Source organism: Erinaceus europaeus, chromosome 17 (genome assembly GCF_950295315.1).
Source record: "Erinaceus europaeus chromosome 17, mEriEur2.1, whole genome shotgun sequence".
NCBI classification, from domain to species: Eukaryota; Metazoa; Chordata; class Mammalia; order Eulipotyphla; family Erinaceidae; genus Erinaceus; species Erinaceus europaeus.
Window position 1 is genome coordinate 2,152,245 of NC_080178.1, and position 13,187 is coordinate 2,165,431.

General features: G+C 60.1%; 1 protein-coding gene across 12 annotated transcripts in view; it reads right to left on the reverse strand.

Annotated features, from left to right (window-relative positions):
* The window catches only part of PPP6R3 (protein phosphatase 6 regulatory subunit 3), an 89,430-nt gene that overhangs the window by 41,008 nt on the left and 35,235 nt on the right, over positions 1 to 13,187 (reverse strand). For 11 of the 12 annotated variants that reach the window (XM_060177252.1, XM_060177249.1, XM_060177251.1 and 8 more), the window contains exons 2-7: positions 11,907 to 12,139; positions 10,781 to 10,967; positions 8,883 to 9,020; positions 6,943 to 7,008; positions 5,217 to 5,329; positions 51 to 164 (exon numbers count right to left, since the gene is read on the reverse strand). In XM_060177252.1, the coding sequence (XP_060033235.1) occupies positions 51 to 164; positions 5,217 to 5,329; positions 6,943 to 7,008; positions 8,883 to 9,020; positions 10,781 to 10,967; positions 11,907 to 12,133 (845 nt within the window). In that variant the 5' untranslated portion in view covers positions 12,134 to 12,139. The remainder of the gene's footprint in view (positions 1 to 50; positions 165 to 5,216; positions 5,330 to 6,942; positions 7,009 to 8,882; positions 9,021 to 10,780; positions 10,968 to 11,906; positions 12,140 to 13,187) is intronic. The other variant, XM_060177253.1, reaches the window with a different exon arrangement.

The window sequence follows — 13,187 nt, forward strand, 5'->3', positions numbered from 1 at the left end:
CGGCAGCGTGTCAGAGCCCCAGAGCAAAACAAAGCAGGAGGGAAGCTTACGCAGGTCTCCGCGTCTCCAGGAGGGTCAGCAGGATCTGGATGGCACTGACTATGGCCGGCTCGTTCTTCTCCTGGTGGAAGATGTTTGACAGAAGCTGCTCTATGATTTCCTGCCTAGGACACAAAGCAACATCACGGGGTCACTGTGACAGCTGGGGACACGCAGGACTCATGCTCTAGAGGACACGTCTGCTTTCCTCTTTCTCTAATAGCACGGGGCTCCCCGGGACGCTCTCCACCCCCGCCCCCGCCCCCGCCCCCAGCAGAGTCACAGGGCCCCGCCTGCCTCCGCCGCTCTCGTGGAAAACCACCAAATGTGGCCAGACTGGCGGCCGCCCTCCTCCCGCCAACACGCCCGTACCAGGGAGGTGGAGGAGCGGAGGCTCGGGGTGGCCGCCGCAGAAGCAGAGACACTTCTCCAAAGGCTAGTTAGAACCTAGGTATAATTAACAAAATCTAGAGCGGGTCAGAGAATGTCCACTGCTGTGTCTGACCCTCCAAGTAAATCGGCAACTCCGAACAGTGAAGCAGGCTTGACTGGGCCGCAGACCCTGCTGGCTCCTCACCCACTGCCAGGCCAACAGGAAGAGAAGGCAGGGCCTCGGCTGAACAGACGCGCACGCTCAGAGGAGACCCTCAACCCCTGGACTCTGGGCAATTCCCAGGCCCCGTGCGGACTAAGAAATGGAATTGGATGGCAAGAGAGCTCACCCGGCGAGTGTGCAACTCTGTCGTGCTCCCACCAGGATGGGGCAAGTCCCTGCCGCGCTAAAGAAGCTTTGGTGCTACGGGCGCGCTCTGTGAGACTGTCTCTGTCTTTCTAACTGGAAAAGTCAGTCTGGAGAGGTGAAGCCTGGGAGGCAGGGAGGAAGGAAAGGAAAGGGAGAGAGAAAGAGAGAAAAAAGGGAGGGAGTCGGGCTGTAGCGCAGCGGGTTAAGCGCACGTGGCACGGAGCACAAGGACCAGCATAAGGATCCCGGTTCGAGCCCCTGGCTCTCCACCTGCAGGGGAGTCGCTTCACAGGCGGTGAAGCAGGTCTGCAGGTGTCTGTCTTTCTCTCCCCTCTCTCTCTGTCTTCCCCTCCTCTCTCCATTTCTCTCTGTCCTATCCAACAAGGAATGATATCATCAACAACAATAATAACCACAACAAGGCTACAACAAGGGCAACAAAAGGGGAAAAAAGAAAAAGAAAGAGAAAGGGAAGCTGGGAGCCAGGCGGAGGAGCACCCAGTAGAGGGCACAGGCCACTGCGTGAGGTCCCAACGGCAAGGTTCTGGCCCCACCTTCAGGGAAGAAGCTTCCCGAGCGCTGAATGAGAGCTGTAGCTGTCTCTTTTGCTCCCTCTCTTTCTCTGTTGTAAAGGAAAAAGATGGGGAAAGGTCGTCAGAACAGTGGAGTGATTGTGCAGCCGCTGAGCCCCAGTGGTAACCCTGGTGGCAAGACAGTAACAACGACAACGAAGACTTTTTAGTTAGAGCAATGGAAGGAAATGGCCGCTGATGCTGGAGAGACCTCCAAGTCGAGAGCCTGCCTGTCCTGTACACAGCCAAGTTCAAGCTCAGGCGCATGTGGGAGGTGTTACGGCGCAGAAGCAACACGGGCTGGAGAGGCAGCATAATGGTTCTACAGAAAGATTTTCCTGCCTGAAGCTCTCTGAGTTCCCAGGTTCAAGCCCTGGTACCACCATCAGCCAGAGCTGAGCAGTGTCCTAGTATGTGTGTGCGTGTCCCACCTCTTCCATTAAAGCAGCGAAATATTTTAAAAGCAGCAGCAGCAGCTAGTGCAATGGTTTTCTGTCCCCGCACGCAATGGAAACAGGAGCCCAAAGCAGTGAGACTGCGCGTGCACAAGTCCCTGGCTCACGACAACAAACCAGTGTGATGCTGGGCCGGCTGGCAGCGCACCTGATTGAGCACATGTCACAGTGCGCAAGGACCCAGCTTCCAGACCCCGGTCCCCACCTGCAGGGGGAAAGCTTCACGAGTAGTGAAGTAGGGCTGCAGGCGTCTCTGTCTCTCTCCCTATTTCCCCCTTCCCTCTCCATTTCTGGCTACATCCACCCAATAAATAAAGATAATTAATAACAAACACAAACAGCGAAACAGTGTCTTGCAGCCAGGGCGTCCACGGCTCGAGCGGCAGGGGCCAGCCCTGCCAAGGGCCTTGCCGAATGAGGGGAGCCAGGGGTGACTCTTCCAATTCGGGGAGAGCAAGTGACACTGGCTTCTCACTGAGCCTCCAAACAAGCCCCCACAGGAAATGCCCCAGAGACCCAGAGGTGCTGGCAGGTCTGGCAGGTCGTGTGCGCGAGGGTGTGTGCCCACCTGTGCCACGCCCTAGCCTAGCATCCCTGCAGTCAGGGTGGCCCTGGGCCGGCGGAGGGCAGCTGATAGGCCGCCTCTTAGTGGCGTCTGCCCCACCCACGAAAGCTCTGCAGGCAGCAAAAACGAGGTGTGGCGGTCAGGAGTCCACTCCGAATCTCAGCCAGACGTACAAGTAGCACACGCTCAGGGGAAATCGCTCGGCTGGACGCGGGCCTGCAGCCTGTCCGAACGAGGCACCAAGGCCATGTGGGTGGAGACCACATCCGCTCTCATGCTCCAACACCCGGCCTTCTTGGGCTCACACCCCAGGCTCAGGAGAGGACTTACACGCGAAGCTACCCATCCTGGGTTCGGTTTGGATCAGGGCAGCCTCAGGAAGCCAGAGACTTTTACAAAACAAATCAGCTGGGCACAGGGAGGCAGCATAATGGTTACACGAAAAGACTCTCATCCCCGAGTTCGGTCCCGGCACCACTATCAGCCACAGCTGAACAGGGCTCTGGGTAAAAATAAACCAACGGGGGAGTTGGGCGGTAACGCAGCGGCTTAAACTCACGTGTCACGAAGCACAAGGACCGGCGTAAGGATCCAGTTGGAAACCCTGGCTCCCCACCCACAGGGGAGTCGCTTCACAGGCGGTGAAGCAAGTCTGCAGGTGTCTGTCTTTCTCTCCCTGTCTTGCCCTCCTGTCTCCATTTCTCTCTGTCCTATGCAACAACGACACCAATAACAACAATAAAAAAACAAGGGCAACAAAAGGGACAATAAATTAAGAATATTTAACAAATTTTAAAAAATAAAATGAACCAACTCAACACCTGGAGGATGGACCCTGGATGCCCTCTCAGCAGATCAGCATCAGCAATCAGAGCTGCTCAGTCCAGCGCTTATCGGGGAAATGTCAACTTCCGGTTTCTCCAGTGCCCCTAAACACTCCTGGAAACCCAGATTACTTCCCGAAGTCCACGTCTCGCCCCCTTCTGCGCTCACCGGTCTCCTAGCCAGGGCCCACTCACACTTCTGCTTCAGCACTAACCTCGTCACAACTACCCGAACGGTGTTTCCGTATTCTGCAGCCTGCCGTCCGCCGGGGCTCGTACGGCAGATGCCAGCTGAGCCACGCACCACGCTGCCACACAGGCCGTGAGCCTGCTCAGCTCACACAGCCCCGGTCACAGACGTTTAAAGGACCACCAGAACGTGGAGGAAGTGTGTCTGCTGCTGACAGCTTAGAGTTCTCCTTCAGACAGTGGAGAGCACTGCTTTTAAAATCTCCCCACTATGACCCGTGTTCCACTCAGCAACATCACTGGGTCCGGGATCGGGCAACATTTATTCCCGTCAGCACTCATGGCGCCAGCCCCGAGCAGGCCGTCTCCACCTGCACCTGTGACATCTGCCCGGCCTGGGAGCAGAACTCACGAAGGCTCTGATGCTGGGCCTCCCGTGCTCCCTGCAGAGCTGAGAGGATGCTGGGTGGGCGGGCAGGGGAGCCCCACTGAGGCCACTGACCACACACCAGATGCCACCTGCCTGAAGTGTAAGACACAGGCTCGGTTCCCAAAACTGTTACACTGCTAGTGTGAGTGTGGGCTATTATCCTGCAACCAGAGGTTAAATGAGATGCTTTAAAGTTGACTTTAACTAGTTCTACGGCACGGCTACTAGGATCTCCAAGTGCCACGTGGCTTCTACTGTCTGTCTCTCACTAGCCCACACTGCCATGGCCTCATCACATGGCGCTGATGAGGTCTAGCTACCCGGATGGCAGTGACAGGCTGAACAGGACATCGCTGCCGCTGGCAGAACAGTGGCCTGGAAGCCAGCACTTGTGATGGACCCCCAGCATGAGACCGGCGAGGGACGTTTCACCCCGACACCTGTGTCCTCTTCTCAGGCTGCACATTCAAGTCCTCACTGAGCAGCAACAGCCAGCAGGCCCCTGGTCTCTGAGTTAGTTCCTCGGGAGACACCGTACACAAACGTGTCACTCTAACAGCAAAGCAACGCACAGGACGGGGCAGGCGTCCACTGAAAAGCTCTGCGAGCAGTCCCTGAGGCAAGGCTGCCGTCCGTCCGCTGGCAGTGCTGTGCACCCACTCCCCCCGCCCCCGCCGTCCCCGCGAAGACAGCTCCCAGCCGCAGACATGGTGCCAGGGACGCGAGCGCTATGTGGGGCAGGCGCTTTTTGGAAACGCAGGGTCAGAACTGCCTAAATACAAGGGTGGACGCGGCAGAAAGAGAAGACCTAGCTAGGAGACCCCAGGGCTGATCCTTCAGCACGTCCTGACAAGGGCTCTTCTTCTTCTAGCGTTTGCCCTTCTTCCGTAGCCAGTCAACAGCGTCAGGTTGAAAGCTGTCAGGAGCTGCTTGTTGCTGGCTTTGAAAGCGACTGGGATCCATGTGGATTCAGTCGGCTAGGAAGGATCGTCAGTTTCCCCAATGAATGGGTACTGATGTCAAAAGAAACCAACAAAATGGCTGACGGGGGCTGGGAAGTAGCCCGGCAGGCAGAGACCCACACCCCTGGCTGCTGCGAGTCCCGGGCCCGGCAGGCGGAGACCCACACCCCTGGCTGCTGCGAGTCCCGGGCCCAGCTCCTTGGCACCTATGGGAGCAGCGTGGACAGCCAGGGGGGGCGCCCTCGGGTGATGGGGAGGAGCGGGACCCCCGTCTAAGCACGTAGAATTGTGCGTCTGGCCCAAGGCTGCTTGGCAGTGTCACAGCCACGTCACAGCCACGGTGGCTAGTCCCGCCCCCGCGCCACACTAACACGGCAGAGGCCACGGGGCCGCCCGTCACCCACTACCCCCGGGTGGGAGCGAGGCTGGCAAACCTACTTCTCCAGTGTGGCCAGCAGGGGGTCCGGTTCCGGGCTGTTCTGAATCTGCAGCATCTGGTCTCTGCTCAGGCGGACAATCTCACAGAGGGACTGTGACGCGTTCGAGTGCCGCTGGGGGGAAACAGAGAAGGGTGACGGTGAGCTGCAATGAAGCCACGCGGCGGTTAACACGCGGCAGCACTGCTGTCAGGTGGGGACAAAGGGCATACGGAGCACGAGCGCTTCAAGCGGCCAAGCACCGGCCTTGGCCTTCTCCACCTGAGCAGACTGCCGAGCCCACGCGGTGAATGTTACAAGAATAAATGAATAGATGAAGAGTGGCCCTGAACTCGGCCTCTATCAGCAGAGAAAGACACAGCTGAGTCTCTTCTACGGAGTTCAGTTCTGGCACGTGCCCGGCTGGGGCCTCAGTGCCAGCCAGCGCCGTGGTGACACCCCCTGCAGGCTGGGTGAGGGCGGTGGTGTTGGGTGGCCACACCCCAGTGCACCCTCCACGAAGATGAAGGGGTCAGGCTGACCCCAGCACGAGCCTGGGCCCTGGACGAGAAGCACAGGCGGCACCAGAGATGCCCCCAAGTCAGAGCTCGCCTCCCCGCCGCCGTCACTGGCCGCTGACGGGACTTCCTCTCCCTGTCAACCCCTCCTGGACCCCACAAGCAGAATAGCCCCTTCCAGGAGACCCCGCACCCAGGGCTGAGCAGGCCTCCTGTGGGTCAGCCCTGCCCAGGGTCTATCCGGGCACCCCTCCACCCAGCACATTCCTGGGGACAGAGGAGGAGGCTGTCACCCCAGCAGAAGGCAGGGGGCTCCCTCGGTAGTCTCTCCCTCAGCACCGATACGCACACAGAGCACACCCGCTGCCCACTGTCTGGGCAAGGTGGGCCCAGAGCCCTCTATGGGCAGCCCTTCTCCCTTCCTCCTTCCGCTGGTCTCAGATGACACCAGGTCCCCTAAAGGTTCTTCAACAGACCGGAGTGAGAGAGGTCTACTCCCACAGAAGACCTGCCTCACAAGGTGACATCCTCTGGCGACACGCTTCTTCCTTTGCCCCACCCACTCTCCAACCAACCCGAAACCTCAAGGTGTGCCAGGGTCCCCCAGGCCCTAGACCCGCCATCTCTCCTGCCGACCAACAGATGCTGGGTGGCGGCGGCTCGGCCTGCTGAGGGATGAGCAGGGCAGCAGCTTCCTCTCCAGAAGCGTGTCTGTCGGTCCCAGCCATCCCCAGCAGGCGTCACCCATGATGCTCAGCCTGCGGCTCCCACGCGTGGCCCAGAGCACTAGGACAGAGGGCAATCTGGCAGAGCAGAGATGCGCAGGCCAGGAAATCCAACCACATTCAGGGGTTCGGCCTTGACCCAGACCTGCCGTGCTGCCAGGAGGGGGAAAGGCAAAGGCAGGTGCGCCACCATTTGGGCTACAGATGGGGACTGGAAGGGGCAGGCCCAGGAGGTGGGTTCTCGGATGCAGGATACCAAGTGCAATCCCCAGGGGCACAGGTACCGGGAAGGAGTGAAAGCCCATCTAAGTGTGGAGAAGGAGCCTTATCGTGAGACAAGCAGGCGGAGTGCAAAGTCCCAGCTGCAGACGGGAGGCAGCTCTCAGCACGTGGTCGCCCGCGGCCCTCAGACCGCTGCGTCGCCCGGCTCCGCCTGTGCTGCCTTCTCGCCCAGCACGACCCTGGTACCGAGTCAACAGACTTTCATTGTCACACGAGAACTTACATCTTCCTCTTGCAACGGATGGACTATCTCCACAAGCCTCTGGATGATTTTCTCCTCGTTTAACCACTGAAAGACACATTTGCAGAGGTGAGCAGAGAACAAGCGGCTTATTCAAGCCCAGTGAAGGTGAACGCACGTGAGCGTCCCGGCCTCCCCTGGACCTGCAGGAAACTCAAAGTCCCCCGAGGAAGAGCAGAGAGTCTGCTTGGAACAGCGGCAGGCAGTCTCAACTTCCACAGACAGAAAGCCACCATCCAGCTTCTCCGCTGAGGGCCAGGGTGCGAGGGGTGTGTCAGACGCTTAGCGCCGTGGGGGCTGCACTCTGAGAAATGGGAAGCACAGGCACATCGGACCACCACGGAGCAAGCAGGAGACCCTCTGGGCCGTGCACCTTCAAAGCCGCTAGCCAGTGCCTCCACTCCACTTCCGGACTGGTCCTCCCAGAGCGGACCCGTTGGACACCACCCGCAGCCTCTCCCTTCAATTAACCACCAAGCCCAGCATCCCTCCAGAAGCAGAGCAGGTCTTTCAGAAATGGGCCTAAAGTCTCACCCTGAAGGAATTCTGAGCAATCACACTTGACTGATTACCCCCATGGCAGGCCAGAAAGAACAATGACCTCCCTCTATCCCCCAAATCCTCAACAGGACCCAAATCCTTCAGGACTCCCGTCACACACCCAGAAGGAGCCAGTACCTTACCCAAGGGCCCCACAAGCAGCACCTGACACACTCACTAGGGACTCCCAACTGGGTTCCCTCCCCAGGGCCCAGGAGCGCGCAGCCCAGGCCCCTCCCTGGCTCACACGTCCCGGCACACCTGCCACCTCAGCAGAAAGAGGTCCCACCTGACAGGCTATGCTGTGCCGCCTGCAAACGAACACTTTCAACAGACCCTCTCCCAGAGAGGAGCCAGCTCTAAGGGAGGAACATTAAGACAGAGTGGTCTGGGGGGAGCACTGAGACGGAGTGGTCTGGGGGGAGCACTGAGACGGAGTGGTCTGGGGGGAGCACTAAGACGGAGTGGTCTGGGGGGAGCACTGAGACGGAGTGGTCTGGGGGGAGCACTGACACGGAGTGGTCTGGGGGGAGCACTGAGACGGAGTGGTCTGGGGGAGCACTGAGACGGAGTGGTCTGGGGGAGCACTGAGACGGAGTGGCCTGGGGGGAGCACTGAGACGGAGTGGCCTGGGGGGAGCACTGAGACGGAGTGGCCTGGGGGGAGCACTGAGACGGAGTGGTCTGGGGGGAGCACTGAGACGGAGTGGTCTGGGGGAGCACTGAGACGGAGTGGTCTGGGGGGAGCACTGAGACGGAGTGGTCTGGGGGAGCACTGAGACGGAGTGGTCTGGGGGGAGCACTGAGACGGAGTGGTCTGGGGGGAGCACTGAGACGGAGTGGTCTAGGGGGAGGAGTGGTCTGGGGGCGATTTTGCAAGAAGGCGGCGGTGGGAAGGACAGGGAGAGGGAGGGGGAGGGGCTTCTTTCTCTTCAAGGAAGCTAAGCTCTCACAGTCAAATCCCACCTGCGAGTCTGTTGTACCCTAACTCTCTCTCCCTCTCTCTTCTCTTTCTAATCGAAGTGCCCCTCTGGGAAGCAGACTCGGCTCTCCTCATCCCGTGTTCCCTGTCTCAGGAGAAATGGGCCCCAGTGACAGAGCCCCCATCCTCCCACAGCTTCTAGAGCTCAGCCTGCAGTGTGACCTCCGTGTCTCAGGGAAGACGTCTACCTGGCAGCCCCCAGATGAAGTAGGAGACTGTCCTCACCAGGCCAAGCCAATACACAAAATCCTCAGCCTAACCCAATACCCACTCACACTGAGACAGGTTGGTGAAGGGAGAAGACCCCACCTCCTCCTCCAGGAAGCCTCCCCTGCTCCCAGGCCCCAGCTCGGCCTCCTCCCCGCCTGCTGCCCCGCCCAGCCACAGTCCCACGCACTCACATTCAGCACGTCCTGCCGGGGCTGCGGCGGTTCGATGCACGTGAGGAGCCTGAGCAGCAAGTCCATGATGGCCGACGTGCCTATGTGCTTGATGACAAGGTCTACGAAGTCCTGCTTCTTCTTCAGGAAATCCACGATCTGGGGTCACAGCAGAAAGAAACGTGTGATGCGGGGACTGAAGGGACAAGCCGTCCTCTCCGGACCCCGAGCCCCAGCACCGGCCCAGGTGAGGAAGGCCAAAGCCCCCCCGAAAAGCCCTCCCTGACTCGCACGCTCCCCGGTGCGACTGTCCACAACGGCCTTGGTTACTTCTGCTTACTTACTCACTCTCTCTCACAGATGAGGGTCAAAAGTTTGAACGCCTTCACAACAAGAGCCTAGTCATTCACGACTCACGACTCACAGAGAGGGAGCGACCGTCAGACTTTCACTCGATGCACAATGACACACACAGGGCCGACTATTCTCTAGCGAGCGAGCGCAAAGTGTGCGGCACGGAGAGACCGCTGTGGCAAAGTGGCCGTGGGACTTACTCCAGCGGCTCACCGCCGACCGGATCCCCATAGTGGGCTACGGCCGGGAGGCCGGGCTGAGGGCCGTCACTGCTGCAGGAAGCACAGGGGCCCCGCGCCATCCTGCACGACCTCTCGTTTGTGGCCCAGAAGCCGCATAACTGGACTGTGCTGTGGGCGTTGTGGGCGCCTCTGCAGTCCCTCAAAGGCCCGTGGGAGGTGGGGGTGGGGGCAGTGGGCTGTCCCCAAGTCCACAACCCTCCCAGGATCCCACGAGAGGCCCGAAAGCCGGCAGTGAGCACGAAAGTGCCGCAGGCTGGCGGCCTCAAGCACCACTTTGTCCAGGCAAGGCTCCACGTCGGAATCTACGCCCCTGGGTGGCACTCACAACCGAGGCACACTCTAAAAGCCACGTGTAACCAAGCCACCGAGTGATTCCGTGGCAAAGCAGCAGGTCTGGAGACCGCAGGCACAGGACGGCTCGACAAGGACAGCGGGAGGAGGGGCCGCACCGACGGAGAAACTCCTGAGCCGGTGCCATCGGCACCCGGATGCTTCCCCCGCTGGCCGCCATGCAGCCCTCTCTCATACTGAGAGCGAGCGAGCGAGCGAGCGAGGCCTCTCTTCACGCCCACTGTCTCGAGAACTGGGGGGCTGGCAGCAGAGGGCACAGGACCGCACGCCCCGCAGCAGAGGGGGAGCATCCCGTGTGGCCACGCGCTCGCCGAGAACCAGGCGGTGGCGGCTAGGGCGGGACCCGTCGCAGCAGCGCGTGGCTGCTCGTGTGGCGGGGCAGGAAAGGATGGCCTGGGTCAGAGCGGCCGTGGCCCGGGCTACCTGCCCAAGGCAAGGGCACGGGTGTCCATGCTGGCAGCGGGGAAATCGGGGCTGGCTCGAGAGCGAGCTCGGGCTGCCGCTCCCCTCCCTGGGCGCCTGCGCCGTGGCACTGCCAGCAGATCTCTGCCACCTGCACCTTTAGAGCAGGGTCGGTCGGTCGGGAGGTCACGGCCCACCCCGGAGCGTGAGCTGCGGGGCTGCGTGTGCAGGACAGTCTGTGCCCAGGTCACCAGCGGGACATGGTGTGTTTCTGAGGGGAAGCGGGGAAGCCGCTCCGCGACGGTGTGCCCAGCAGGACTCAAGGCACACTCGGGACCTTCTGCTCACGCCCCGGGCAATGGCAGCCCCACAGAAGGCCCGCTCGCCTCGTGGTGTCTCAGAAGAGCGGGCAGCTGGGGTGGGAGGCACCCGGAGAGGCCTTCATTACGAGGACGGCAGTGAGCGTTCAGAGGAGAAAGCCCCTCACTGGCACAGTCTCTGCAGAAGCTGGACTGAGCACCACCTCTGGGGTGACCACCCCAACACTCACCTCGGGGAAAGGACATTTACCTGCTCTGGTTTCCTGCTGATAAGAATACTTAGCACCTTGCTGAAGAAGCTGGCGAGCAGCGGGTTCAGGGGGGGGTCGTTGAGGAGAAAGCTATATAACTTCACGAGCAAGGACGCGTCCTCCCCCAGCCTGTCGTTCATCTGGGAGACATCTGACGTGAGCAGCTCACAAGATATATTCGGGTACCTGGAACAAGAGGGGACCGGGTCACCCACGGTTCAACTACACAGGGCAAAGCGCAAGTCAGAAAGGCCCTCTGAAACCCGGGGGCCGAGGAGGGGTGTTTCTTTCAACTCTGTCCAGCCTCCAGAGAAAGTCAACTTCCTGTGAGTCTCGTCTCCTCAGGAGGAGACAGCCGGCGTGGAAGCAGAGCGGCCTGCAGGGCGACCACGGGCCGGGCGCTGGGTTCCAGGAAGCCACCGCTCGGGGCTCCTCGCAGGCTCTGCCAAGGCTGCAAGCGGCACCGAGGGCGGAGGAAGAGGCTTACCAAGTGCTGGTTCCCTAGCACATCCCGCCAATAAACCGCTGAACACACTGGAGTGGGGGGCCGGCATCCTTGGGGTGAGCCCCCCCCACGGTCTTCCACGACCTTGGGAGCTCACGGCTGCAGGCCCCCCACCTCCACGCAGCTCCCCGGCCTCCGAGCTCCTAGACAACACTGGGCCCCGCTTTGCTGCACCCCTGCACTCACGAAGGGGTCAGCACGGCAGCAAAAGGACGCCCGTGGACAGCAGGCGACCCGGGTAGCGAGCAGCTTCAACGTGCCTGCACCTCACACCTAAACTCCAGTCAACAACAGGGTGTGTGTGTGTGTGTGTGTGTGTGTGTGTGTGTGCGCGCGCGCGCGCGCGCTCTGGGCTCTGGGCTCTGGGCTCTGGGCTCTGGGCCCCGGCAGCCACAGAATCTCCAGCTCCCCAGTGGCAGAGCGGAGGGTACCTGCTCGGGGCACTTACTATTTTAAGAAGCCCCATCGCTGTGCCGTGGGTGAAGCACTTTCCCCTTCTGCCACCCTCCGGCCGGCCGGAAACTCCAGTGGCTCCGGACGGGATTCTGCGCTCCACTGAGCCTGCCCCTCGTGACCAGGGCCAGCACCGCCCACTGCGTCCTCTGCCGGCCTGTCCTTACTTGTATCTGATCTTCTCGTCCACGTCCTGAGGCGGCTCTTCTATGATGAAGGAGACGAGGTCCCCGAGGCATTCCGCCCTCAGCAGAAACTCGATCAGCTTGCGGTTCTGTGCCTTACACTCCTGCAAGACGTCCTCCTCGTCCAGCAGCTCCTTCAGGGTGACATCTTCTCTCTCCAGAAGCGTGTCTATGTGGGATGACGAGTGAAGATCAAACTTCCAAAACATGCTGGTCTAAACAAAATGCAGAGAGGGTTTCAAACACCACTTCCACGTCACATGACAGACCCTTCCCGGCGTCAGCCTGGGTCCCAGACTGAAGTGTCAGCGTGCGTCAGAGGAATTTAAGCTTCCTGCTGACCCTACACGATGCCCTCAAAATGGGCAAAACCGGCAAGACGAGGAGCTGGGTCTTGTCTGCTTGACTGAACTTGGAACGACTGGAAGGGCTGAAACTTGAGGCAGCATTAGCTTGAAAGACAGCCCGTTCAGACTCTGTTAAGAACTTATTGGCACAACAAGGGCAACAAAAGGGAATGAGTATTTTTTTTTTTTAAATAAAAAAATAAAAGCTTATTGGCAGGAAGGGGGAAAAACAGTGTCTCTACGGGAGACGAACTCTTTTTCACACAGGACTACCGTCATCAGCAGAAGGTTAAGTGTAAGTACCGCACCCCCCTGCACCCCCGCCCCACCCCCCGTGCACAGTGCTCTTCCCAACACCACCGGGATAAGCGGCCACGGCTCTCTCCACTGACATAAACTGGTCAGACCTGCGTCTCACTAGGTGCAGAAGAGGAAACGCCAGGACCTGGTCAGAGACAATTACTCAGCGACCAGGAAAAGCATCTGACAGCCTCAGCAAAGACAGCCTGCTGTTCCCCAGTGACAAGGCTGAAGGAGGCGCCTCTGGCTGCAGCTGGAGACACAGATAAAGCAGCCGGGAGGAGATGACCTCAAAAGCCACTTACAACCAACAAGGGTCAAGATGGTGGCAGCCAAGAGAAGCGCTGGTCAGGGAAGGAGGCACCCAGAAGCCACTTGTGTCTGCTAGACCCCGCAGCAGTTCTGAGCCACGGGTGGGAAGCCACACACCCTCTCTCCCTCCCTCCCTGCAGACCTAAAGGTGAGGCGGCTCCCCTGGCCACTCTCCACACCTGTTGGGTGCCACCTCCTCCTGGAGCAGGCTAGGGAAATGGAGAAGCTGCCAGCGGCCTCGACCTTCCCAGGGCACAAGTTCACTTCCAGCTGTGCCAGTGGCCAAAGCCAGGTCTGCAGATGA